Genomic DNA, 25,593 nt, shown 5'->3' on the forward strand with positions numbered 1-25,593 from the left:
AATCTAGACAAAAAGTGGTGTTCCTGGTGATGTTGTTTGTGGTTGGTGAGGTTTGGGTGGGAGAGAGGGAGAGGGAGGCGCGCTCTTCTAAAAGGGTAGGAGGGAAGAAAAAAAAATTTGGGCGATCTGATGTCAACGCCTGAGGCAAACTTTCTTGCCAACTGTGGTGGTGAATTTCCAGTGCGGTGCTAGTGAGGGATGGGAGACTGGACCCGTGGTCGAGAGTGAGGCAAGCAGAGGGTGAGGGTGAGGGCGGGGCAAATTCGAATTGATTTGGGTCCAACCACACGCTCGAGCGCCGAAGTGTGTGCGAGTGCAGCGCAAAAGTGTGGGCCAGCAACGCAAACAACCTCGAACTTCCTCAAGGCTCCTCTTCTTAGGGAGGGAGAGTACCACCTAACCACCCCTAAAACCAGCTCACAGCACTGGAGGGAGGCAAATTATTCTGGAACCATCCGTAAAGTCACTCACTCACTGGCCATGGGAGCCCAGCCAGTATGCCTACTGGTGCCTCCGGTTTACAATGTTAGGTACAACATGAACAGACCAGCCCGACTCGGCCTCGGAACATTCAAGGCATCGAGTTGATGGACTCGAGGCAACGCATGCGTCTCTCACAGTCATTCATGTTACTCACTCACTAGGCTCCCTACATTACAGTACAGCACAGTCACTCATTGCTCATGCTGACAGTGGAGCTGCGTGAACTACCACCTCAATTGATACAAGCTGTACCTGATCAACGGACGCATCTCGGTGCAGAATGAAAGTACCGGCCCCAAAAAAATAATAAAAAAGATGCCCTGATAAAAATTATGGTGCCAAATGCCATTGATATGATGGAAGTGGGGCATACAAACCAGCCGCTAGTGCAGTAATTAGGTGTGAATGCGGTTCTGTAAGGGTCTACCAAAAAAAAAAAAAAAAAAAAAAAAAAAGGACATGCTCCCTTCCCCTCTTCCCCCTCCTCCGCCTCCACCCTCTTCCCCAGAAAAGAAAACGACCCTGACTCATCAGGCAACTCAGCTCGACTCGAGGGCTTCGATGGCCTTGACCATAGCCTCGTTTGCGGCGGATGTCAGGCTCTGGATCGCCACCGAGTCGACCAAGATGTTGTTGAATGAGTGCTCTCGGTCCTCGCCTAGAGCCTTCAACTGGCGGCTGAGCTCGAAGAGCTCATCGGTCAAGGCCTCGACAATCTCCGCCATCTCGCTGTTCTGGCTGCCGAGCTCGGCCCATTCCTCGCGGGTGTCGGCTTGCGTCGATGTAACCCCCCTCTCGACGCTTTCCTGCAGTGCCAGAGCTCCGGCCTTGGCCTTGGCCATCTCTGTCTCGAGCTCCTCTGCCTTATTGTTGTAGGCTTCCTTGACCTGACCGAGGGAAGACATCTTGTCCTTCTTGTAGAGAGGAGAGTGGCTTGGAAATATTTCTGTTCGGTGCTTGCGATATCCTTTGTGGCTGTGCGTCAGCGCGTGCAAATGCGAGTTGATCAAGTGCTCAAGACCGAGATATATTTATCAACAAACAGTTTGCAAGGATGGCATGAGTTTCCCAGAATATATATGTACAGGATGTCGCCATGGCTACAAGTTGGCTAGGCTGTGATTCATGTACAATGGGTTACTAGCTCGGTGCCAGGCATTGCCGAGCCTTGATTTAAACAGCGTCCATGATGACCATCATCTGGGTGATAGGTGTGTCTTTTATCATGAATAGCTAGCCAGTCGACCGTGAATCGCCGATGGGACTTGTATGACTACTCGGGCATTTTGCATGATTATCCCTCAAGATACCTAGGTAGTGAAAACTACATTGTACTGATGGAATAAGGTCAAAGGGCTACCGAAGGAGCACATCATCGAAACTTGAGGTTGTACCAAAGATGTCACAAATAGTTCATTCATAGGTTGGAACTGGCTCCATGGCTATGGCTAGTGGTGACAGTGTCTTGGAGGTGTAATTGATTTTACGCGTGCTGTATTGTGAGAAGGGAGGTACCTATCCATCTTCCTCCTCGCAAATCCCCAAATCTCGACGACAGAACCTTTCCGCGACTTGTCCCTAATTATTCCGCGCCACCACGACTCATCTTTACGAGAACCCAGGCGGCAGCACTTTCCGCATCCCTACAGGCGGCAACCTGGGAAGCAGCATCGGCAAGTATGTGAAGAGATGAGCAGTCTTCGGCTACAGCAGGACTGTGTTCATGTTCTCCACGATCTCCTTCTCTGCTCAGGCTGGGATTGGGTAGCCCCTCTTGAGGCTCAGAGACAGCCTGTGCCTTGTTGGGCGTCGGGACCGACATGCGCTCCATATCGAGCCGGATGCCCTTGCGATAAGCGATCTCCTCAATCCTGCTGCGACTCATGCGGTCGCTTGAGAGCGGTCTCGAGCGACTCGAGAGTTATGTCTTTGACACTAGACCGAGAGCTTTTGGCTAGGAATGCTCGGGGTGGAAGCCGTGGGGAAGGCGAATTCTCGGCTCTTGCTTGTTGTTTGGTTTTTTATTCATGGGAAAGATAATCAGCATGATCGCTTTATATATACGACCAAGGCGTGGTGATGGTAGATAGCAAACCATAGACAGGTTCGCGAACTAGTTCATTGACCAAGGCGGCAAAGCTACGAGTGGTCTCCAGGGAAAAAGGGCTTTGTCTGAAATGGCAAGAGAGCAAGACAAGACGTGAAAGCGAACAATTACTGATTGTTCTCGATGGATCAAAGGCTGTTACGAACAGACCTTGTTCAAGTACAAGTCTCCACATTGTAGACAATGAAGCCAGACGTACAACAGCAGGGGATATCACAAACAAGGAGCACCAAGCCACAAAATAGCACAAAGGAGCAAGTCGCGACAGCTGCATCAAGAGGCCTGCTCATTGGCTTGTGTCAGCACCGCGCCGTTCGTCTCCTTGGCAGCAGTGGCTGCAGCGGCCGCGGCTCTCCAGGAAGCCTTGACCTCCTTTCGGTCATTCTGCAGGATGTTCATGAGCCAATTCATGCTCCTTCCACCGCGCAGACCCTCAATCTCGGCCACGGCGGCTTCCTCGCTGAGGCCGTCGTAGATGAGCTCCTTGATCTTGTCCCAGATGATCTTGCGACGGCTGTACCACGTCCGGCCTCGCGGCTCTGGTCGCCAGCGTGGGCCCCAAGCAGCATCAAGAGACTGTATGGAAGGCTGGCCGTCGATGCCGTGCCGATACTCTGCCCATACGTCCTTAACAGTGCTCGCGCTACCGTAGATGACCGTCGGGGGGCCGCCATCCTCGGTTGAAATGACTTGGAGCCTGGTCGCTTGGTAGCCATTGGCCGAGTGCATCTCTACCAAGGAGGATGGCGAGGCGATCGAACGGCCGTGCGGGGTCGCCATCGAGACACTACTCAAGGGGGTTCCTTGAGGTGTCGACAAGGCGGACAGCTAGACTGGGCCTGCAGACCTGGGTGGCAGTGGTGAGGGAGGACTTTGCCGGTGTAGTACGTGCAGCGGAGAGGAATGCGAGGGTGTCGACACATGGCGCGGATATGCTGCTGGGTGCCTGACGAGGTCCTGCGACGGATCCCGAGGAGGAGCAGCAGAAGATGCTGTGGCCATCATTGACGAGTCGCTTGTGAGGAGCTGCTGGTTCCGAAAGTTGTCAGCGTGCTGCGATAGCGTTGCTGGTCGACAAGAAGAGTATCCTGCCCACCGTTGCCGCTGTACTCATTGCTTTGCCTTGGGCAGCGAAGATATGCGATAGGGATCTCTTCATGTTCAGCATCTCGTGGCTTAGTGAGTCGTAGCGCGCAGAGAACAGCGCCGACTGTTCGGAGAGGTGCGCTTGCAGGTGCATTATGACGTCGACAAGCTCCTCGGGCGTGCTGTCGCAAAGCTGGTCACGAGTGAGAGGAGGATCCACGGAACGTGGGTGTCGACTGCGACCATGGCCATGGCCGTCATGGCAATCATCTATGCCGCCAGGGCCGAGGGACACATGATTGGTGCTTGGTCGTTTCGCCGGCGGTGATTGAACATGAGCGCAGCCATCACCGTCATCAGGCGGCCGTCGTTTGGCGCTGGTATGCACCGTGGAAGACATCGTGTCGTTCATCTCGGCATTGGGTAGGCCTTATAGATAGCGACCACTGCTGCCATGGGCCTCCATTGGTGGAAGTCTGGATTGGCATTGGCAGTCTTGAGAGCGAAGCTCTTTTCCCGCGTGACTGGTGCCTTTCTTTTTCCCCTTTTTTTCTTTTTTCTTTTTTCTTTTTTCTTTTTTCTTTTTTCTTTTTTCTTTTTTCTTTTTCTTTTCTGTGACGCGCCAAGCCCCCCGGATGACGTGCAATTTGTCTGGGATTCTGGGGTAAGTGCTCGAGGCACCCGATGTTGAAGCAGGCAAGTGCAGATCACACACCCAGAGACACACACGTGATTGTTCACTGTGGCCGCTTGTTCTAAATTCATGGCTCCCTGTCAGCCAGTCAACTTCTAATGTCAACTTGTCAACCTGTCAACTAGCACCGGCGTGCAATCCATCGCGACCAGGCCGGAGATTGCTTGACTGTCTTTCCCTCTCCACCACAGCGGCGTGCCTTGAGGGGAAATTGACGAGATTGATGCCGTGCTTGCTGCCTAGAAAACTGTACTTTGCACGGATCCCTCAAGGGGTTCCGTTCGGAAACTCGGAATTCACGGCGGCACATTGACATCAAATGATCCCTGCTGGTTCGCTCTCGGGTTACACAGGCCGGGAGTCATCAAAGGAACGCGCGCGCGAAAACCGCCAAAGTCAACACCCGCTTGGACTCGCATTCGCTCAACACCCTCGCCCGGCTTGTCTGGCGAGCGGGTAATTGGATAATTGCGCTTTGCCGGGATGAGATGCCCAGTGGCCTGTCTGTTGGATTGGGAGATCAAAGAGAAGAGGGAGAATACGAGGGAAAGGGAGTGAGGCGCGAGAAGGATGGCTTTGTCTGCGCGGCCGCTTGATCCCGGGTGCTGCCTGGTTGTGCAGATGGCACCGCCATCTCGTATCCACCGCATTGGATGATTTGACGGAATAGAAGTCTTTCAATCTCTCCGTACAAGTACATCGTCTTCAACCTTATTGGACTCCACTCGATGTCTCTGTGAAGAGATGGAGGGGTCTTGGTGGAGAGTCACACCCGTTCAGTCCTTTGGTCACGATGCTTGGCGGAGGAACAATGGGACGACATTGCCAATGCGGCCCCCGTCCCGGGTGGAGTGCAAGCGGTTGTGCGGCATCCCTGGCAAGTGTACCTACTGAGCCAATAACAACCTCAGCAGGCGGGACCTAACACGGGTTGGGTTGGGTCAACGACAAGGCGGGAGCGCTATCCTGAATGTGGCGCTGACAGCTCGAGCTTCGCCCGAAAAGAGGGTGGTGCCCGATTGAAGAACAGGAGGGAAAAGGGACGAAGGGGGAAAAAGGGGGCGACATTCACGATAACTCGGAACGGGGTGGCTCGGGTACGTGTTGGTCCTGTGGAAAAAAAAAAGACCATATGGAGTGTCTCGGCGAAAACCCAGACGGCCGACTCAGCCAGCCCTATCGTACGGAGCATCTTGTGCCATGTGTTGGTCCATGCACAAAATGCGAGGTTATGAGGTGGAAAAGAAAAACAATCCCACCGTGCTCGGTCGATCGCACATGCACCTTTATTTCGTGCTCCGTCATCCCCGATGGCTTAAAGAGGCTTGGCCCTCTCGACGGGCGATGAGCAACAGGCGTTCCTGTCGATCAAGACGTCAACATTAGACGATCATACTCAACCTTAAACAACGCCTGTGGACAAGATTCTCACTGGAGCCCCGGCGACGCGCGATAGCGTTTTGGGGGGGGCACGGGAAATTACACCACCTCCATACCCATCCTTTCAGAAGCGGGCGCGTCGCCCATGCACCATGAATGGAGTCGACAAGGGTACCAAAGGGCTGGCTGACAGTCTGGGCGTCCATTTTGTGTGGTTTGATGGTCTCCAGCTGTTGCTGTTGGTTCTCACTGGTCAAGAACTTCAGCACACATCCGGCCAAACACCGAAGAAGCTCGACCCGGCATCCGGACCGTCGAGGCATGTCAGTTCTGTCAGTAACTTCGTATGGGTAATAAGTACACATGACGGGGTATGGAAGAAAAGGTATACTGACCCTGGTCATGTTACATTGTCAAAATCGTGTTGGTTCGTTCATCCCGTCCTCCTCTCCTCTGCCTTTCTCTCTCTCTCCTCTTCTACCAGCCGGCCCAATCTTGACACGGTTACTCTGTACATAACGATCCTGAAATGAGTTGGATGGAGACTGAATAAAGCTCCGCAGGCCCAGACCCGACCCAGAGTGTCAGGCAAGCAGCCATTTTGGACGCAGGTATTGAAAGTCAGCTCAGATCGGGCCGCCCCAGAGAGCAGTTTTGGGCATAGGCCGACCTGGCAGCAGACGACCAAAGAAGCCGCAACGGCAACAAGTGCAGAAAGGCAGAGAGGAAAACGACCGAAACCGCAAATCCCATGTCTTTTAATTTCCTGCTCCTGCAGCAGTCTCACCTCGAGCATGCGGCTATTGAAAGCTAGTGCTTCGCCGCGGTGCCCTAAATGGCCCATCTCAGCCTAGCCTGCGCCCGGAAAGGGCGCCAAAACCCGGGAGCCGTCACTAAAAGTGCGCCCCAGGGCCGGGCGTCTCAAGCCCTCGAGCGCTCATTCATGGATCCATGGATCGCTCCATCTCATCAATTGGATTCATGCGGTAAACACGGCCGAGGCCAGCCTTTTAGCTCTTCAGCTTTTGGCTTTTCACACCCCGTTCAGGACTGGTCCTCCGACTTTAATGTTGTACGGAGTACATCCTGAAGAAAACCGGCACCAGCGAGTTGGTACGGATAAGGCCGGGATCGAATGGGATGGATGGACCTGGTCTTTGGCCTTGTCCACTGCCCATCCCCAGTGTCGCATTCGATCTGGCTCGCACATCTTCTCGGGATGGGCCATTTGATCCTAATTTTGGGACCTGCAGGACAGTACCTAGGCACAAGTAGGCGTGTACATACTCCGTCCACAGACATCACATCCATCCCCAGGGAGCATTGGCACCCGCCTCCGTCTCTCTCCCTTCCTCGCGCCCTCCCTGTCCTTGCATCCATCTCTTCCAGGCCCCGACCCCAACCTTCTTCCAACTCCGCTCTGGCCAACAAACCGTGCGTGCCCGGCTGTTGGTGAACCGGGCACAGCTCTTCTTTTTTCTCTGGATGTGTACGGAGTACTTGTATTCCGTACTTTTCACGGTCTATCAGTCAGCAGCGGGTCTTTATTGCAAGGTCCACTCGAGCTTCTTTCTGCCCCAGACCCCGGTTGTAGGGGGGGTGACCCCTGTCCATCATCACCTCGTTACCCCTGACGGGGCTGGCTGTGGGAGGCAAGCCTTACCCAGCTTTGTCTAGCCTCGCTCGCTCGACTACCACCTTGGTGGGTGTACTTTCTTTTCAAGATGATGCCTGTCGCTACTAGCGGTTTGGTCCTGCACGATGTGTGTGGTGTGGATCGTTTGCCCAGCGCTGCGAGGTGGTGAGATGAGTGAGATGAGTGAGTGAGCGAGCGAGCGAGCTCTGGTCGAATAAATGGGCACACAACCCCCCCCAACTCCCTCATCGTCATGCTCTTGATGCTTTTTTGGAAGGGTAAGGCTTTCTCCTCCTTCGTCCAGTCGCTCTTTTTGATATCAGCTGCATCACTGTACCGTTGTGGCCCCGTTGCGTGTGCCCACGCCAGTCAAGATGCGCAGTCACTCATTTCAGTCACTCATTACTCTCTCTTCCCTGCTTTCCGCCACGGCTCTCGGCCATGTTGTCGGCCGGAACGCCACCGCTCCCGTCGACAGCGGCAAGCCTGTGACCGTCTGGGTTCACAGCACCGTGACCACCTGCCCGACGCCCCCGCCCGTCCTGTGCTCCAGCACCGGCAGTAGCGGTGGCAGTGGCAGCGGCACCAGCACCGTGAACTACAACACCACGAGCAAGGTCACCGTCTCCTCGACCTCGACCGTCCGCGTCTGCTCGACTTGCAGCAGCGCCCAGACCACCACCTCGGGCGGCTCCTCCATCGTCTACCCCACCACCACCGGCCCGTACACCAACTCGACCGTCTCGAGCTCCTCCACTCGGTCGTCCAACGGCACCACCACCAGCGTCCCGACCACGACGTCGGCTCCTACGAGCAGCGCCTCGTCTTCGTCTTCGTCCTCGACGAGCATCTCTTCTACGTCGACCTCGATCGCCGCCCCGGCCTGCACCGACTACTGGCTGTCCAAGATCAAGCACCAGGGCTACGCCCCCTATGCCGACAGCCCGAGCACCTACCAGGTCTTCCGCAACGTCAAGGACTACGGCGCCAAGGGCGATGGTTCCACCGATGATGCCGATGCCATCAACAAGGCTATTGGCGACCAGGGCCGCTGCACTCCCGGCAAGTGCAACACTACCTCGACCACGCCCGCTCTCATCTACTTCCCTCCGGGCACCTACGTCATCTCCAAGCCCATCCTCAACGCTTACCTGACGAGTGTCGTGGGCAACCCCGAGTGCATGCCCGTCATCAAGGGCAGCAGCAGCTTCCGGGGCGCCTGGCTCTTTGACGGCAACCAGTACGGCATTGGCCCCAACGGCGGTCCGGCGTGGCTCGCCACCAACGTCTTCTGGCGCCAGGTCCGCAACTTTGTCTTTGATCTGACCGAGCTGGGCGACCCCAGCCAGGCCATTGCCGGCATCCACTGGACCACCTCGCAGGCCACCTCCCTCCAGAACATCGTCTTCAAGCTGTCCACGGCGCCCGGCAACAAGCAGATCGGCGTGGCCATCAACGAGGGCTCGGGTGGCTACCTCGGCGATCTGGTCTTCAACGGCGGCGCCCAGGGCATGGCCGTTGGCAACCAGCAGTTCACCATGCGCAACCTGACCTTCAACGGCTGCGCCACCGCCATCAAGCAGGCCTGGGACTGGGGCTGGACCTACAAGGGCGTCAGCATCAACAACTGCCAGGTCGGCTTGGACATGAGCAACGTCGACGCCAAGACTGGCAGGCTGCCCGTCGGCTCCGTTGTCTTCATCGACAGCGAGATCAACAACACCCCTGTCGGTATCCTCGTCGGCAACACTGACACGACTCAGCCGGCGGCCGCCAACAGCCTGGTTCTTGAGAATGTTCGCCTCAACAACGTGGCCACCGCTATCCAAGGGCCCAACAAGAAGACCCTTCTTGGCGGCTCCTCTGGCCAGTCGACCATCGCCGGCTGGGCCCAGGGCCATGCTTACACTCCCACCGGGCCCAACAAGATCCAGGGCCCCATCTCCCCCAACGCCCGGCCCGGCAGCCTGACCTCGGGCACCGACTTCTACGAGCGCTCCAAGCCACAGTACGAGAAGCTGCCCGTGTCTCAGTTTGTCAGCGTTCGCGATGCCGGCGCCAAGGGCGACGGCAGCACCGATGACACGGCCGCCATCAACAAGGCCATCGCTCAGGCCACCGCCGCCGGCAAGGTTGTCTTCTTCGACTGGGGTATGTATGTCGTCACCAGCACCGTCGAGGTCCCGGCCGGTGCTCGCATCGTTGGTGAGGCCTATCCCATCATCGTCTCGTCCGGCGCCTTCTTCAGCAGCATGGACAACCCCAAGCCCGTCGTCCAGATCGGCAAGGCCGGCGACGTCGGCTCCATCGAGTGGTCCGAGATGATTGTCAGCACGCGGGGCGCCCAGGCCGGCGCCGTCCTGATCGAGTACAACCTGGCTTCGCCGGCCAGCCAGCCCTCGGGCATCTGGGACGTGCACACGCGCATCGGCGGCTTCAAGGGCTCGGACCTGCAGCTCGACAAGTGCCCCAAGACGCCCAACACCCAGATCACGTCGGCCAACCTCGCGACGGACTGCATCGCCGCCTACATGAGCATGCACGTCACCAAGCAGTCGAGCGGCCTGTACGTGGAGAACGTCTGGCTGTGGGTTGCCGACCACGACGTCGAGGACAACCAGACGCGCCAGATCACCATCTACGCGGGCCGCGGCCTGCTCGTCGAGAGCCAGGTCGGCAACGTGTGGCTGGTGGGCACGGGCGTGGAGCACCACGTCCTGTACGAGTACCAGTTCGTCAACACCAAGGACGTCTTCATCGCCCAGGCGCAGACGGAGACGGCCTACTACCAGCCCAACCCGGACGCGCGCATCCCCTTCCCGCCGGTGGCCGCGCTGTCGGACCCCGTCTTCGCCGCGGGCGAGAGCGGCTGGGGCGTCCGCGTCGTCGACTCGAGCAACGTGCTCGTTTACGGCGCCGGACTGTACAGCTTCTTCAGCAACAACGACCTGAGCTGCTCGCAGGAGGGCAACGGCGAGACGTGCCAGAAGCGGACGCTGTCGATCGAGGGCAGGAGCAGCGTGTCTGTCTACAACCTCAACACCGTGGGCACGACCAAGATGATCACGGTGGACGGCACCGACGTGGCTAGCTACCAGGACAACCTCAACGGCTTCGTCGACACCGTCGCGCTCTTCCGCAACTAGAGGGAGAGAAACCTGCTGCTCCTCGCCCCCGCCCCGGCTCTCGCTCGATTTCCTTTTCTCTTTCTTTGGATATAAATCTTGAATAGCAAAGGGAAGGCGTGGGATACGATGAACATATGAGAAGAATCACAGAAACAAGAGAAAAAAGAAAACACAGTTTAATGTCACATATAATGAACGCCGGGGGTCATCATCATCATCGGTGGGATCTATATATATATATATTAAAGCCAATATCTTGCCAACTTTTACTTCTTGGGACATAATTGTATTCAACTATTTTTTGGTGGCATTAAAAGATAAAAGAGACACACGTCGCGTCATGGTTCCTTATTTCTGCGTGAACAGGCGCGTGGACGAGCGAAGGAGACATGCTGCACCGCGTTCGTACAGCGGCGGCAGTCAAAGCCTGGACCAAACACCACCTGCAGCGTACTTGGTAAGCAACGAACATCGTAGTGCAATAACTACCTAGGTACAGTGCAGTGCCGTTCTGTACCCTTGCTGTAGTTATTGGCTCTGATCTGCATGCAAGCCCACTCGACTCTCCGATCGGCGTTGGTGGTCGACGAACAGAGATGCGCCAGCGCAGAACCAGAGGCACACCCGAACAGACAGACACACACACACACCTCTCTGCTCATGTGCTGACGCCAACACATGCATCCAGAGAGATCCTCCCCGGGCTGGTCAAAGCAGTTCTTGCGAAGCCGTCGGGGGTGAGGGGGACAGGAGGGCTGCATCCGCGATGCGCGGGGGTGCATGGGCAACGCCAAGTGCCGATTGCGTGTGCCAATGGACGAGAAAGGGCAAAAGGGGAAATGGTACAAGTAGAGAAAAAGGTGGGCGGCGTGACCGGGGCGCCCTCGTGGTGGGCGATCCTTGCCGTGCTGGTGATACCGACACGGCAACCAGCGATCTTACACATGCATGTCTATGGCTGCGTCGAGAATGACTTTTTTTTTTGGGTTCGCCGCCAAAGAAAGCGACGAGAGAAGAAGGATCTTCTTTGGCAGCTTATTCGATCGACCACAGCAGCGTGGCTGGCCGGCTGGGTCTGGAGGAATTGTACAGCCGGGCCATTGCTGAGGTGAGTATTGCAGCACGCACTGTCATACTGATTGATGTTCTTCCTCCCCCCAACCATACCATGAGCTACCTAGGTAGCTAATAATGAGAGGCGCACCTGACCAAGCTTGGAGATTCCAAGGGAAGTCTGGTGACTGACTAATAGAGGGCTGGCGCCTTGGGGTCAGCCAGCCGAACAGCCTCGGACTGGATTGCGGGATGGCATCATTTGGACGTGGGCAGCCATGCCACACTTGTTGCACGACCTTGACAATGGGCAAAGGCTTGAAAGGCCAGGTTCCATTCTCGAGACGCCAGGGCGAGGGGTTTCAGCGTCGGTAGCGCGGTAAGCGATGATTGGGCCAGCGGGATCGGCCGTGACAAAAGCTCAGGCGTGGCCTGTCGTGGCAGATCTCTGGTGTCGCCGGCCCCCTCCAGCTCAGCCAGCCTGTCGCAGGAGCGTGGCCAAGCGATCCCAAACGTAACTAGCTAGTTACTTGTCCTTGTACTCTGTAGATGCAGACATGTGAAGACGGCCCGAGCTGCTGGGCACAGGCGGGTGACTGGGCGCATGGTTGATCTCAGCCAGCAGAGAGGGCTGGCCTGGTGGCCGAGTGTGTCAAATGCTCGGCTTGTGATTGACGCCTCTTCTCACAGTCTCGGTCTGGTCCTCCAAGAGAAAGAGTATTAATAAGGAACGGGAGGCCATCCGCCTGCTGGCTTTGCTCTAACTAGTTACCTAGGTAGCTACCACAACACTCTTTGCTCTGAGCAATCACTCCCTCCTCCTCCTCGTCGTCTTCGTCGTGTCGTCGTCGTCGTCGTCGTCGTCAGGGTAGCCTTTTCGCTGCTTACCTTCCTTCCCTACCTACCTACTGGACGATATACTTTATTATTTAGGGTTTGGAGCGTTCGCAGCGGGCCCTCCCGCTCCCCTTGCTGGAGCGTCGCATCGCCTCCCTCCCCCCTCAACTGTATGCACGACAAGTCACCTACCTTACTCCCTACTTGTAGAGCGTTAGTCACACTTGCACGTTCTTCAGCGACATCGGCCGCTAGTTTGACTGCTCATACTTTGTACATGGGTGAACTGCATCACGCGGGTGCTGATCGCATTTCTCGGCTGCAGCAAGTCCAAGTAGGGAGGGTAGTTAGAGACTCTCCCTGGTCTGCCCTACCCCCGCCGCACTGCTCTTTGTTATACTTGTACTTTGTTATACGCAGCCTTTCCCTCCTCGGCACCAGTCAGCCAACTTACGCTCAATCGGCTCGACTCGGTTCTCTACCAGCCATCTTTACCGTCTGCAGTGCGGCCTCAAACACTCGCTTGGTTGTGTGTGTCGAGAGAAAGAAGAGTGAATAAGAGTGGAAGAGGAACAGCCTCAATTGAGGATTAGTGCGAGTTCCTGTTCCAGCCCGGCGACTTCTTCAGGGCATTCAGCGCTTCCCGGCCTGCACTGCCAACGACCACAGTGGGGTCTTTCAGGCGGGGTCACCGCTAGACGAAGAAATTCCCTTACCCACACGGGGGAAGCAACCCGACACGGACGAGAGGGTCCAGAGCATCGCGAGTGGAGGTCTCTCTTCTTCGCAGGACGTTGGGAAGAGAACAAGGGGGGCGAGAAAAGAACGACTCAGTACCAGACCGCTTGTCTGCTCAACAAAAATCGACTGCAGTACTAGTTATCGAAGCCCCAGCTCTCTCCTCTCGCTTGGCATCCCGCCGATCAAAGGACCGACGACGGGTGATGTTTGCTAGCGTCGAATGGTCGCGGAGCCGCCTTTTACCAAGGAAAACATCCCACCGTCTGCCCACTCGAGGGCGGCGGGCTGCTTGAGTTTGGTGTGAGCGAGTGAACGGGTGAGTCGAGCGAGCAAGTGAGTGAGTGAGTGAGAGCCCGAGTGCGTGTGACTTGCGATATCGGGTCGGCTTGTCAAGACCGCATAACTACTGCATGCACACGATATCGACATCCACGTCGACGTCGAGATCGAGTCACATACACGCACACACACAGAGAGAGAGACACTCTGGTCCTGGCTGCATTCACGTCCAGCTCTTGCCACCGACCACCACCACCACCGTGCCTTTCCAAGTGCACGACACGCACGCGCAGAGAAGACTGGATCGACTCCCTACGGGGTGGCCAATTGCATAGAGGCTTGGCAGCATCACGACTTGGCAGCGTCCTCGCGCCTCCAATTGACCGCTTCTCATTTGTCCTCTGGCCCAAGTAGCTCATGGGGCACCGGGGCCGCCGCCGCCTTCGCCCCACGCCCATCACCATCTCCATCGCCGTCTCCATCGCACTTGGACCAAAAGACGATCCGGTCTGGCGTACCTGGGGTTAATCCCGATCCATCGGCCAGACTAATACAAACCCTCTCCATATCCCATACGCCCATACACCTCTGATCCGCCCAGGGTTTCGCTTTTCAACCAGCAACGCAGACCGCAACTTCGTTGCCCTGTCTCTTTTCTCCATATCCAATTCTAATCTCCTTTTCTTTTCCGTCGGTGTGGCAGCTCCCTCGAGACAACAAAGGACTCGACGACCGGCTCTCCGTTTTTTTATTTTTTTATTTTTTTATTTACAAAAAAATACCTTTCTTCCTCTCTCTTCACTCACTCGCTACCCATACACACGAGACAAAGAGTCACAGTCCTTACCTTGACACTCCCTGTCTGTCCCCCTTTGGCTGGCCGAGACCATACGGCCAGGCGACTGACTGTGACGACATCCGTCTCTGTCGTCACCCACCACAACCCTTCCGCCATGACCCGTCACCACTCCACCGTCACCCGGACGGTATCACGGTCCAGTGCAGTCTCGGATGTCACTTACCACAGCCTTGAGCCGCCCTCGGATCTCTCTCGGCCCACTTCTTCCGCCTACACCTTCGCCCCGCAAGAGACCTCCGAGCCCGGACCCTCATTATCGGAGAAGGCCCCGATGTCTGCCCGCATCGACCGTCGAGATTCGGGCTACGAGTCCGTCTCCTCCGCCCGGCCCGCCAACCGCCGACGCACTTCCACCATGTCCACCACAACCTCCAGGACCAAGTCGTCTCGCCCCTCGCCCCGCCGCGCCCACAAGTCAGGACCCGTGGCCTACGCACCTCGGACCACGGCGTCCATGTACTCGCCACCGGCCGTGCCGCAACCCAACACCTACTATCACTTTCCGTCCCCGGACCCTCCTTTCCACGAGGATGACAGCGTCAGCGGCTACCGCTCCGAGCCCTCCCGCTACCGGGACTACCATGAGCTCGCCAGCCCGCCCCGCGCCGAGGTCCCCAGCTATCCCGTCCCGCCGCAGACGACGCACTATTGGACCTCGGACCGTACCCGCCGCCTCGAGTACGCCGCCATCGACGCCGCCACCCGCGGCGTCAAGGGCTGGGTCATGCGCCACATGGTCCCCGAGTGTTTCGTGCCCCGCGAGCGCCGACGCGTGCCCTTTGACGACGACACCGGCAGCGTGCGCCGCTACAGACTCGACCTAGACGACGGGGAGGGCTCTGCCGGGCCCGATGAGAAGAAGGACGGCGACGTCTATGGAGCCAAGTCCAGGAAGAAGGCCTGGTTCTTTGGCAGCGGTGGCAGCCCCTCGGCGCACTCATAAGGGCCACTCTCGCGCGGAAGAGAAAAAAAAAACCCTACTGTCTTTTTCCCTTTGCATTTATTGTTTCAAAGCATTGCGTGGTTGGGGGCCGTCTAGCATTCGACCTGATTTTAACTTGTCTTGCATTTTCACCATACGCATCAAAGTCATGGAAAAATGGAGTTCTATACCCGTCGAGACTGCACACGGATCTTTTTATTTTTTATTTTTATTTTGTCCTTTGGGACATGTTTGCTTTTAATTATGTTTTCGAGATCGGGGAAGAATGGGAGGGGGTATAGTGGATTGTAGTAGACGGAAGATCTGACGACATGACGATGAAGATGGTCTTGATAATGAGCATGATGGATGAAGCGGGACATCTCTGCAGGGAGGCAAAGGGCCGGCGAGAATCCGGTCCCGAGGTGCGGAAACCCGTCCGTGCAGCAGAATACACTTCGAAATTAAGAGAGAACACAAGGGATCTTGTCTTCACATTGCGCTGTGAGACGGCTGTGGTGGATGAAATGCCCGGAGCTGAGTTCCCTTAGTAGCAAACAGGATGAATCCTTAATTACACTTGAAACCAGGCTCTCGCCGCCATGGTTCCCAAAGAATATTGCTTCACAAATGACAAATTACATCGAGACATCACTAAACCGTCGAATCTCCCACCAAGAGATCCATGGCAATGCGTGTGGACGGGGCAGCAACACGGGCTGCAACACGGGCTGCTTGTTAAGCTTGTCTCGCATCCCAGCCTGGCGGAGTACCAGCAACGCTTCCTCAGAACATATTTCCATAAATAGTTTCCAGAGCCGTGTCTGCAATACAGAACAGTTTACCAGCCGCTATCGTACGTAGAGGGCATAACTCAGCATCCCTGTCACATAACACCTTTGCCTTGTATGTGGGTTCACATCGACACTGGAAACTCGGCTGCGGATCAGAATAGGCCTGTGTTCATGAGGCCGACGTATGGAAACTCATCAAAAGCCCGATGGCTTAGAAGTCTACTGTTGACCAGGGATTATCTGGATGTCTCGCCACGGTTAAATCCGGGTCAAAGCAAAAGTCTTCTCTTCTTCTCCCCCCCCCCTTCCCTTCTTTCTGTTGGACCCCTTCTGTTGTGCAACAGGCCGCGGGCCAGAACGCGGGTGTCGACACGGGTGGCAGAAAGGGCGGCTTGTTCTAGGAAATGATCAGCGGGCTTCGAGATTCGCGAGAAGGTGTGACCGGGTCTGTTTCGTGCATACATGGTACGAGAGATATTTGATGATCGACTGATCGACAATGTCAGGGGAGAACCTTAATCCCAACGTCCGTTCTGTAGAAAAGGTCACAGGCACCAGGATAGGACGATGATAGTCATTCTGTGGAAAAGCTTTCAATTGACATGAAACTATGTTACCTAGTTTGAACTCCTCCGTTTTCTCCGTGCGCTAAACACCAAATATTGCATGAATAGACTAGCCGAGCAAAACGAGCGATGATGTACGAGAAAAGTAAAAGCATAAACAGTCAAGGACAAAAACTCGGGGGAACCGGGGGCCACAAGTGAATATCACCAGCGGCTCTGATCAGGCTTCAGACATCAAAAGACAGACAATCCGCATTTCCCTTGGTGTAGCAGCGAGGCTATCCTTGATCGAGTGCGGGAATTGGGGGTAGATTCGTAACCGGCCTCTTCTCCTCTAGATAAGGCCGAGGAGACCCGCGGCGACTCCCTTGAGGACGTCGTCGAGGATGTGCTTGACGGCAATCAGGAGGCCATCGACAACCTTGTCGAGGCAGCGGATAAGACCGCTCAATGCCACGATGAGGGGAGTCAGGTAGACGAGGACACAACCTGCGGTAGAAGTTCATTGTCAGTATAATTATATCGTCTCACGTTGGTGAGCATGCTGAGACGGCCGTGCACGTACCGAGACCGAGCTTGATGATGACAAACTTCAGAGTGCAAGTGATCTCAAAGACGAGACCCTTGACCTTGATCAAGAGACAGCTGTGGTCGCAGGCGCCATTGCGGCGCTCAACCCAGAACTCGCGCTTGGACAGAACCTTGGTAGCGTCGGTCAGGGCGTCGGTGATGCCCTGGAAGTCGGGAGCGAGAGCCGCGGCCGCGGCATTCTGCTGCGCCACGCTGGGGTTCTCGGGAGCGGCAGCAGTGGTCTTGTCTGTAAACGTATCAAGGTCAGATATGGCATGTCCACGGTGGGGAGAGCAAGAGGACCGGAATCTTACTGATGCTGGCGGTGTGGCCCTGGATCTTGGCCATGAGGCTGTCGATCTCGGTGGCCTGGCTGTCCAGCTGGCGCTCAGAGACGACCGGGGACGCAAAGGCGCTGGCGGCGAGGGCGAGGAGGGTGACGAAGATGGCCTTCATGTTGGCGATTTGTTAAATTTTCTCTGAAATAGAACGAGATGGAAATCTAAGCAAAGAGGCTGGAAGGATTGGAGCTTCGAAGTCTGAAGTCTGAACTCTTGGAGATGCTGATGAAGGAAGAAGAGATCGAGACCGAGTTCGAGGGAAGACGATCGAGTATTTATGTTTTTTGGAGGATGCTGAGAAGTACCATGAGATGGTTCAAGATGGTCCAGACTTCCAAGGAGATAGTTTTCTCTTCGCAAGTCTAACTTAGAACGTGATCTGATCGTTGAGTCCGGTAATGCACCTTAGAGCACCAACCAGTCTTCGATAAGGCCATCTCATGGTCCGCCCCATGGCAACGGGCGGCCCTTCGAAACGCTTGATGATGTCAATCACTTCCGTTTTCTGTCAAAAGGTCTGGTTCGAAGCATGATTTCCCTGATTTACGAGTTTTGTTCTCTGGGACGACCTCGGAGGCCATGAGATATTAAGCATGCCTGTGTCTCTGGGAGAAAGAGGAAAGGGATCCTGTCGATCGACGCACGTTTTGATGAATGCCACATTTTGAGAGCCGTCGAGAACAGCTCGGCCAATATACGCGGAAAATAAAATGCCAGATTGCTCGCGATCATGATTGAGCACAGAGTCGAGGCATGGCTGCGAAGAGTCACACAGCTGGACGGCTGCCAGAGCCGACCTCCGACCCGTTCAGCGTCGGAGGAGGTCGTAGCGACGGTACAAGAGAGAAAAATAGAACCAGGCAGTCCAATGGCTGTCCGTACCGCCCCCTCCAGGGAGAGGGAAGGGTTGCACAGCGAGCAAGGCGATTGGTTCTCCGGAATATGGTGTGAGTGCGCCTGCTGAGCTTTGGGACGCCGGCCCCTCCCCCGAGATCCAGGCAATGCTCTGAAAAGACAACTCAGCACTCTAAACACTGCTTCGATCTAGATTTGCTACTACCTTCGGGGCAACAGGGTGCCTGGTGTACCTTGCCGATGCAACTCGATGATGTCAGATAGCATGAGCAAGCTCTCAGTGCCGGCTCGACAAGAGGGTTCTTCACTCTCAACCAGTCAAGAAATGGTCTGATGGTGTTTCATGAGAAAAGAACACGGGCTGGCTGCTGGAAAGCTGACAGTTATGACATGTGCCCGGTCATCTGGGACGATCTGCCTGCCATGCAAGGGATCAATGGCTTTCTAAACCAAATTCTGGGATCTGTCATGAGCCGCAATCCAGGTTTGCTCAATGCTTATCCCTCGGGCAGAAAGGCTTTACCTGGCAACGGAATCCAACGCGGACGGACTAGGGAAGAACATCTCCCGGGGAAAGTCGATGGGCTCGTCCGGCACCGGCAGGGAACCACAGCCTGTTCCTTGGCGAGTTCGAGAGGTCCACCTCTGGTAGCCAATAGGACCTGAGGGTTGATGTTGCATCTTCAGCCGTTTCTGCAGAGTATTATGTCTAAAAAAAAGAGGTGTTCGAAATCCCGGCAAGCGAGTGGTGGCATGCATATGAGGCGGATGCATACTCAATTTATCCAAGAGATGACTGCTGGGCTGGGGAATGCGGGGAAGACGTCTGGGGAAGGAGAGCCAATTTGAGCGTTAATCTCGAGGTGTGCACAGATGGGACGACAAGAGAAGACGTTTTCATGGTTTGTGCAAAGTCGATCGAGATGACTCGGTGGCGTGTGCAGAGTGCAGTGCACCTGGCTGTTGGCTGCAAAGACGATGCCACACGTTGGCATCTACCGTGATGCAGTCCGGCAGTGCTCTGGATCCTCACTGCAGTCTTAATGCCTGGCTCAGGCTCAATATCGCACACGGCTTGGCAAAGAAGGGAGCGGGTGCCGGAGACTGAAGTTATCCACCGGCTAAGGAGCCTCACTTGCAATATCCGTGTATCCCATGAGTGGTGGCGCTTAAGGGAGCTGGATGTCGGTGGATCTTCCACAGCCCGAAGCAATTTCCGGCACAATTTAGTCTGCCCTTCGCGTCTCGAGACTTGAATGCATCGAAGGAACCCGGTGCCGTGTCGATCTCTTCCCGATGTGTTGCATATGTTCCACGAACCTTCACGAGTCGGCCAGTTCAGCATCATGCAACCTTTGCCTCGTTTCCTCCCTTTTCCCAGTTCACACTTGGCTGCCTGTGAAACCACCAAAAAAGACCAAGAGTGCAATAATTCCAGATCTGGACATGGGAATTCAGTATACTCGCTCCGTGGATTAGAGTGCTATGGCGATCATCTGCAGACGATACATCCTACCCCGTGCCACGCTGAGCTTGCCTGTCGGCGCAAGCGGACGGCATTGCCAGCAGCCGAGGTGACATCGCGTTGTGACCTCCAAGGCCCGGGATCAGCTGGAAGAACGGGACTGTTTCCTCCTGCAGAACCCTTTGGTAAAAACAAAAGCACTCTCAGCCGTGATTCTCGCCGTGCTCTGACTGCTGATCATCTCTCCCGTGCTCACCTTGCAGGGATGCGGAGCCCGCAGCGCGACCTTGACCGTGTGGGAAAGGGTCAGCTTGATCCCGCTGTGGAAAGCAGATGCAAGTGCAAAGTGCTGGAGGAACATTACGAATCGTCCAGACAGAATGAAGTCGGCTTAGATCGCCGGCTTTCGCTTTGTGATGGTGTCTGGGAGGAGGCTGGGCCATAATAGAAGGGTGCCAGGAGCTAGGAATCTGAGTTGTGGCAAATATCTTATAATTCTAATCTCTGAGCAGAAATACACGGAACTTCTTCTATGGCACTTTGAGAATACTCTCGAGAGGCAGCCTGAAAAGCCAGTTGTTTTTTGATTATCACTGTGGTCAAGAGAAGAGGTCCAAGAAGAAAGTCAATCCGAGTCCACGTCTGAATACCAGCAAATATCTTCCTAATGCCTCACCTTTTGGCAGCTCTTCAACTCTCCAATCAGCTTAACACGCTTGCAAGGCCTCACTTGTCAACTAGCCACTACTGGGACGATAATAGGAGGGGCTGATTATTAACTGTACATGGTTATGTTCTTGAAACGCATGAGCATAATTGTCTGTCTTCGCCTTGAAGCAGAGGAGCATTACGGTTTTCAAGGCCACCGGACGGAGACAAGCAGGGAGCTCTCAACTAGTGGCTGCCAACACCCAAGCCTCTCCGGATGGGTCGCTTCCAACTTGATCACGGTAAAGTATGAAAGGCGTCAAGTATGACGTCTGTCGGAGGCCGAGAGCCTTTCTTTGTTTGACGAATAACCTCGCACAATGCCGAACCCCTGATCAAAGGGTCTGAGTAACGTTCTTCCTGTTTCCTTGTTCTCAGTACAAAGACCACTGAACAATGTGTTTGATTCTAGGAGTTGACGGGACTTAGCGTGGCGTGTAAAACAGTGAGGACCGCCCTGTTCCAGCCACTGTTGACAACTTGATGGATGGACGCAGCTCGACATCTCGACTCCCCTTTCCAGCATCTTTCCAAGCCTTCGCCCTGAGTCCACAGCGATTGATTTCCCGGAACCGCAGGTATATGCTTGGTGGCCATGTGCGTCCGAAGGATCACGCATCGTCTTGTGCACGACCGACGTCCGGTCATTGCCGTCGTTGACAAAAAAACCACGAGGTTCTTGGTGGTGCCTTACGCGCGACCGATGGCATGCCACTGCGGAGAAGGCGAACATGTTGCTGCCGGACTCAAGTGTGACGTGCACGATTGCTGTACGAAGGAGCTTGAGCTGATTCTATGCGACAATCCCGAGCCGTGCCCTGAGCCCGCCCAGTATCATATATACGAGCAGGCCCCAAGTCCCCTTCGGGCGCGCTGGTGGCCCATCGGTGCGATCGACGAGCGCATCGCGGCCATCGACACTTCAAAGTCAATGGCAGCCTCTACTAGCACGCCACTCTTTGTCAAGGCACGGGCAGTGTACTTGGAGTACAGGGTCGAGGCGCAGCAGCAGATTTCTGAACTCACTCAGGCAGCTGGATTGGTGGAGCAAGCCAGGGCGCTACAGTTGAGGCTCACTGGACTTGAGCCAAAGGAGCAAGAGAAGGCTTTGGACCGCGTAGTCGGGGCCGCAGAAGAGAGATACCTGGATGTTTGTGTCAAATCGATCAACAGGCATTCCCGTCTCTGCGCAGCTCTCGAGCTTTGGGGTAGGATACTCGCAAGGTGCCTACGGAACGGGAGCACAATCGATGGTATTGAGCCTGAGGTTCATTTGTTTACTCAGACACAGGAATGGTATGACCTCTGGTCCCCCTGCATCCCGCGCTTACTTTCGCCAAGCAGCAGAAGAAAGCTGGAGTCTGTGTTGGTACTGGGCGGCTGGCTGGACCCGGCAATGCCCCATGTCTCCAGAAACACTTTGCATTTCAACACGAAGGAGCGTTAACATAAACATTGCTCAAGTATTCCTAGAATGTTCCTTCTCCTTTCATTCAAACCGGGAATAGACCAGTAGCTGCCACTAGATATCCCCATCAGTCGGTACAATCCGACTCATACCTGCATCATAATGTGTCCTGAGTAGCTCATCACATTCCTTAAATAAGAAACCGTTCTTGCTGGTCTCTCCTACTTAGCTCCGGCCCCTTCGGATCTCGAGTGTGGAAGTGCTTTCCCTCTTTGGGGCGTGGCGTTTGTTTTCATTTCCCGCCATCGGGTTCGTCGTCGCCTCTGCCGTGTTGCTGGAATGTGGGCGTCCCACAAAGTTTCCTGGCCGCTGTGGAGATGATCTCCAGACACGCTCCGCCAGCCTGTCGAGCCGAGATTCCAGAACCGTTGTACTTGTAGGTGTACTAGCCCATCCGGCCCCTGCAGTAGTCTGTCCAGCCTAGTGGCTACGGAACAGGACAGAGGGCTCCGAGGAATGCCTCCATTTCACAGTCCTGACGCAATTGAGTTTGCAAAGCTCAGCCAAGACAGGAGCGCCGCTGGAATGAAACAACAAGGCGGACGCGCGACAGACCTTGGCTCATCATGCCTTGATTGCTATAATAGGTACGGCGAGTAACAGCCGGCGCAATCCTCGATCCCATCGAGATGAAGCCTTCCTGTTCTGACCATTTTCAAAGGAGATAGCCCGCCCATCGAGTCCGCTCTATTAGTAGCTGTTACGGCGCTTACTGTCCAGCACTTTTACCACAAACACCATGCCTTGGCTGTCAAGCGGATCGCCATCTCCTCAGGGATCACCCCGGATGTCATCGCCGCCCCAGACATCCGCGGAACCGTCCATCACCTATGTCCCGCCGCTCATCGACGGTGCGTGTGGCTCCCTGCCCCAGGCGTACCAGTCGCCAATATCCCTGCTCCGGAGCGATGCTCGGCGTTTCGTCCGCCGTATGCCCGCCGTCGCCCGGGCCGGCTGGACAAACTACAATGCCCGCCGCAAGACGACATCGTGGCGAGACATGGGTGAAACTGCCCTTCAGATGATCGTGTCCGGCATCGAGATCTACACTCTGGTATCTATAGTGCCGCTTTGGCTCTGCCTACCTGGGGCCTTGTTCTGTGCATGGCTTGCCTTGTGCATGGTACTGGTGATGGGTATTTGCCGTATGCTCAATGCCGACGACGAGGTCATTCGGCATTCTGCCAGCGCCGCAAACAGGCCTGAAGCCTTCTCGATGGGGCCTGAGTTGGAAGAGGAGCGCTGGATCTTCATTGGGGGAATGGGAACTAGGTAAGCTTTCTCTCGCAGGCCACTTGTATTGAGAATAATGGCCGGCTCACGCTTGAGACGTTATCAGTTCACGAACCTTGGCCAAGTCGACGTTACCCAAGGTGTCGAAAATCTTCAATCGCCCCATCACTGCCGTCCAGATGTACACTTGGGGCCTTCCCTTTGATGTTCTCGCCATGATGGTCCAGCGGTCATTTGGTCTCTCGAACAGTGCGTCCCAAACTTTGTACAACCAGCTTCGCGTCGCCCTCCTGGACACAAGACTGCACCGCGTGGTTGTCCTTGCTCACAACCAGGGCGCCGTCACTACGTCTCAGATCCTCTCTCGGCTGTACGCCGACGTACCCAGTGAGAAGCTCGCCCGTCTTGAGATTTACACGTTCGGGTCGCTCGCTAGTGAGTTTGTGATCCCGGTTGGCGAACCGAAGCCGGCCAAAGAGCAAAACGGACAGCACGACTTCGTTCCCGAACGGCGGGAGCCGCATATTGAGCACTTTGCTCATGCCAGTGATCCGTGGGCTCAGCTTGGTGTTATCCGCAGCGTCAAAGAAGACCTCGAAGGTCGATACTGTGGAGGCGTCTTCGTCATCAATAATTACAATGGCAAGAGCACCTCCAGCAAGAAAGCACTGGTCCCCGCTATGCAGCTCGACGACTACCTCACATGTCTCTTCCCGACACCAGCAAAGCAGCAACTGCCTTTCCAACAGCCGCCATCGCCCATCTCGGCTCCCGGGTCCCCGCTGTCGCCACCCCCGCCCCCGACACCGGGCGTCACGGGCATGCCGGGCTTCACTTCGATGACTGGTCCTCGCAGCATCTTGGACTCCATCATGGTCATCGACCGTGAGGTTGCCGAAAAACGCGAGTTCACCGCCATGGCTAACCATCCCTTACTGACGCGCGGCGGCAAGGACAAAAAGAAGCGTCTTAGCTGGACGGGTCTTGGCGCCATGGCCGGCGGACGGAACGGCATCATGGACGGCGTTCGCGGCCTCGAGATGGCGCGCAAAGGCTGCAAGGACTGCGACGGCCATCGGGGCCGCGAGGTCAGCTGGCTCGTGCGTTATGTCAACATCAGCCAGTACATGATGGATGCCAAGGACGTGATGGGCATGCGCTCCGAGTCGCCTGCCATGACACGGATGAAGTGATTTTTCTTGCGCTCTTAGGTCTTTTCCCCCTTATTCTTTTTACTTTTTTTGCTACGGATACCTCGATGCGTTTTTATTGCTAGAAACGACAATACCCTCTACGAGTAACCTCCCCTTTTCTCTCCTTCGGTGTCGACCTATTTATTCGTATCAGGAAATAATACATTCTCGCCTACAACACGCACTACCACCTACATTCCTGTATTGCTAGCTGTTCATGGGATCGGATGATCATGTATGATCAGGCTCTTAATGCTGTGGGATATAATGGGAAACGGCAGCTTCTTTCTAATCACTATACTATGTATTCAGTCACAATCTGCAGCCTGGTCATGTTGCAAGCTCACGGGCGAAGACCAGCCGATCAAAGCTGACATTTACTCTCACGCACTCAACACATACTTCTTCTCATCCTCTTGTGAACAACAGCAAGTGAGACAACCCCGGATTGTTCATATTTACCCACATAGGCAGATCCCAGGCCCACACAGGGCAGACCCGACCCAACGCTGGTATGGAGTTAGATAACATGCGCTACTGGAGCCCGCCCGCTTCTCTGCGATACCTATCAATAATTAGCTGATCAAGGAATGCGAGCTAAGAGTTCCAGCTGTCCCAGAGTGGCTCGGCCTACAATACCTATTGCAGACATGTGAAAAGTCTCTGTTAGTTTGTAATACAGTATGATGTGCGCCAGTCATCACCGGCTTTTATCGTGCCCACACTGTATCAGGTACCCTTCTTTGTATGTGCCAAATTTTCTCGAGCCAGCCCGCGGACACTGTGGTGCTGCTGTGGCACCTGAAACCAAGTGAAGGATCGTTCGGCATGATCCAAGAATCGGTTGGATGGTGCACTACCTACCTATGAGTCGAATCGTATTGGAGCTTAGCCGCCGTTCGACATGCTCGTCGCCTCTGAGAACGAGATTATCAAACACATCAACTAAGATATGGGCGTCTGATTGTATCCTCCCAAACTGGGATACGTGCAGGAAGACAGTAGTTGTATGCATTACACCACAGGGTTCCCTTTCATCATATGTAAGGAGGTTACTGGCATGATGGGCAGACTTTCTGCCTGAAAGTGAGATTACTCGACCGAGGATGAAGAGATGACCCGACCATTGTCGGCAGGCTGGCGCAGCACGATATCGGTAGGTAGCCGGACCTTGCGCTACCTTGCACATGTGCTT

The 25,593-nt window shown here is 55.3% G+C and overlaps 9 protein-coding genes across 9 annotated transcripts; 4 read left to right on the forward strand and 5 right to left on the reverse strand.

The window, feature by feature from the left end:
• Nucleotides 1-1,022: 1,022 nt before the first annotated feature.
• E0L32_004391 (uncharacterized protein) lies at nt 1,023-1,388 on the reverse strand (the record flags this gene model as incomplete). The annotated part of the gene is made up of 1 exon (XM_031138797.1): nt 1,023-1,388. One exon carries the CDS (start codon nt 1,386-1,388, stop codon nt 1,023-1,025), a length of 366 nt encoding a protein of 121 aa, XP_030997122.1.
• A 677-nt stretch (nt 1,389-2,065) lies between these two features.
• E0L32_004392 (uncharacterized protein) lies at nt 2,066-2,368 on the reverse strand (the record flags this gene model as incomplete). Its single annotated transcript, XM_031138798.1, has 1 exon — nt 2,066-2,368. One exon carries the CDS (start codon nt 2,366-2,368, stop codon nt 2,066-2,068), a length of 303 nt encoding a protein of 100 aa, XP_030997123.1.
• Nucleotides 2,369-2,863: 495 nt separating this feature from the next.
• E0L32_004393 (uncharacterized protein) lies at nt 2,864-3,319 on the reverse strand (the record flags this gene model as incomplete). Its single annotated transcript, XM_031138799.1, has 1 exon — nt 2,864-3,319. The coding sequence occupies one exon, from the start codon at nt 3,317-3,319 to the stop codon at nt 2,864-2,866; it is 456 nt and encodes a 151-aa protein (XP_030997124.1).
• A 316-nt stretch (nt 3,320-3,635) lies between these two features.
• Nucleotides 3,636-4,088, reverse strand: E0L32_004394 (uncharacterized protein; the record flags this gene model as incomplete). Its single annotated transcript, XM_031138800.1, has 1 exon — nt 3,636-4,088. The coding sequence occupies one exon, from the start codon at nt 4,086-4,088 to the stop codon at nt 3,636-3,638; it is 453 nt and encodes a 150-aa protein (XP_030997125.1).
• A 3,672-nt stretch (nt 4,089-7,760) lies between these two features.
• Nucleotides 7,761-10,532, forward strand: E0L32_004395 (uncharacterized protein; the record flags this gene model as incomplete). The annotated part of the gene is made up of 1 exon (XM_031138801.1): nt 7,761-10,532. The coding sequence occupies one exon, from the start codon at nt 7,761-7,763 to the stop codon at nt 10,530-10,532; it is 2,772 nt and encodes a 923-aa protein (XP_030997126.1).
• A 3,845-nt stretch (nt 10,533-14,377) lies between these two features.
• Nucleotides 14,378-15,226, forward strand: E0L32_004396 (uncharacterized protein; the record flags this gene model as incomplete). The annotated part of the gene is made up of 1 exon (XM_031138802.1): nt 14,378-15,226. One exon carries the CDS (start codon nt 14,378-14,380, stop codon nt 15,224-15,226), a length of 849 nt encoding a protein of 282 aa, XP_030997127.1.
• Nucleotides 15,227-16,899: 1,673 nt separating this feature from the next.
• On the reverse strand, nt 16,900-17,591 carry E0L32_004397 (uncharacterized protein; the record flags this gene model as incomplete). Its single annotated transcript, XM_031138804.1, has 3 exons — nt 16,900-17,054; nt 17,131-17,382; nt 17,450-17,591. The coding sequence occupies 3 exons, from the start codon at nt 17,589-17,591 to the stop codon at nt 16,900-16,902; spliced, it is 549 nt and encodes a 182-aa protein (XP_030997128.1).
• A 3,508-nt stretch (nt 17,592-21,099) lies between these two features.
• E0L32_004398 (uncharacterized protein) lies at nt 21,100-21,951 on the forward strand (the record flags this gene model as incomplete). Its single annotated transcript, XM_031138805.1, has 1 exon — nt 21,100-21,951. The coding sequence occupies one exon, from the start codon at nt 21,100-21,102 to the stop codon at nt 21,949-21,951; it is 852 nt and encodes a 283-aa protein (XP_030997129.1).
• Nucleotides 21,952-22,711: 760 nt separating this feature from the next.
• On the forward strand, nt 22,712-24,398 carry E0L32_004399 (uncharacterized protein; the record flags this gene model as incomplete). The annotated part of the gene is made up of 2 exons (XM_031138806.1): nt 22,712-23,244; nt 23,312-24,398. The coding sequence occupies 2 exons, from the start codon at nt 22,712-22,714 to the stop codon at nt 24,396-24,398; spliced, it is 1,620 nt and encodes a 539-aa protein (XP_030997130.1).
• Between the last annotated feature and the right edge of the window lie 1,195 nt (nt 24,399-25,593).

Source organism: Thyridium curvatum (assembly GCF_004353045.1).
Source record: "Thyridium curvatum strain D216 chromosome Unknown NODE_21_length_474914_cov_86.438106, whole genome shotgun sequence".
In the NCBI taxonomy this organism is placed as follows: domain Eukaryota; kingdom Fungi; phylum Ascomycota; class Sordariomycetes; order Thyridiales; family Thyridiaceae; genus Thyridium; species Thyridium curvatum.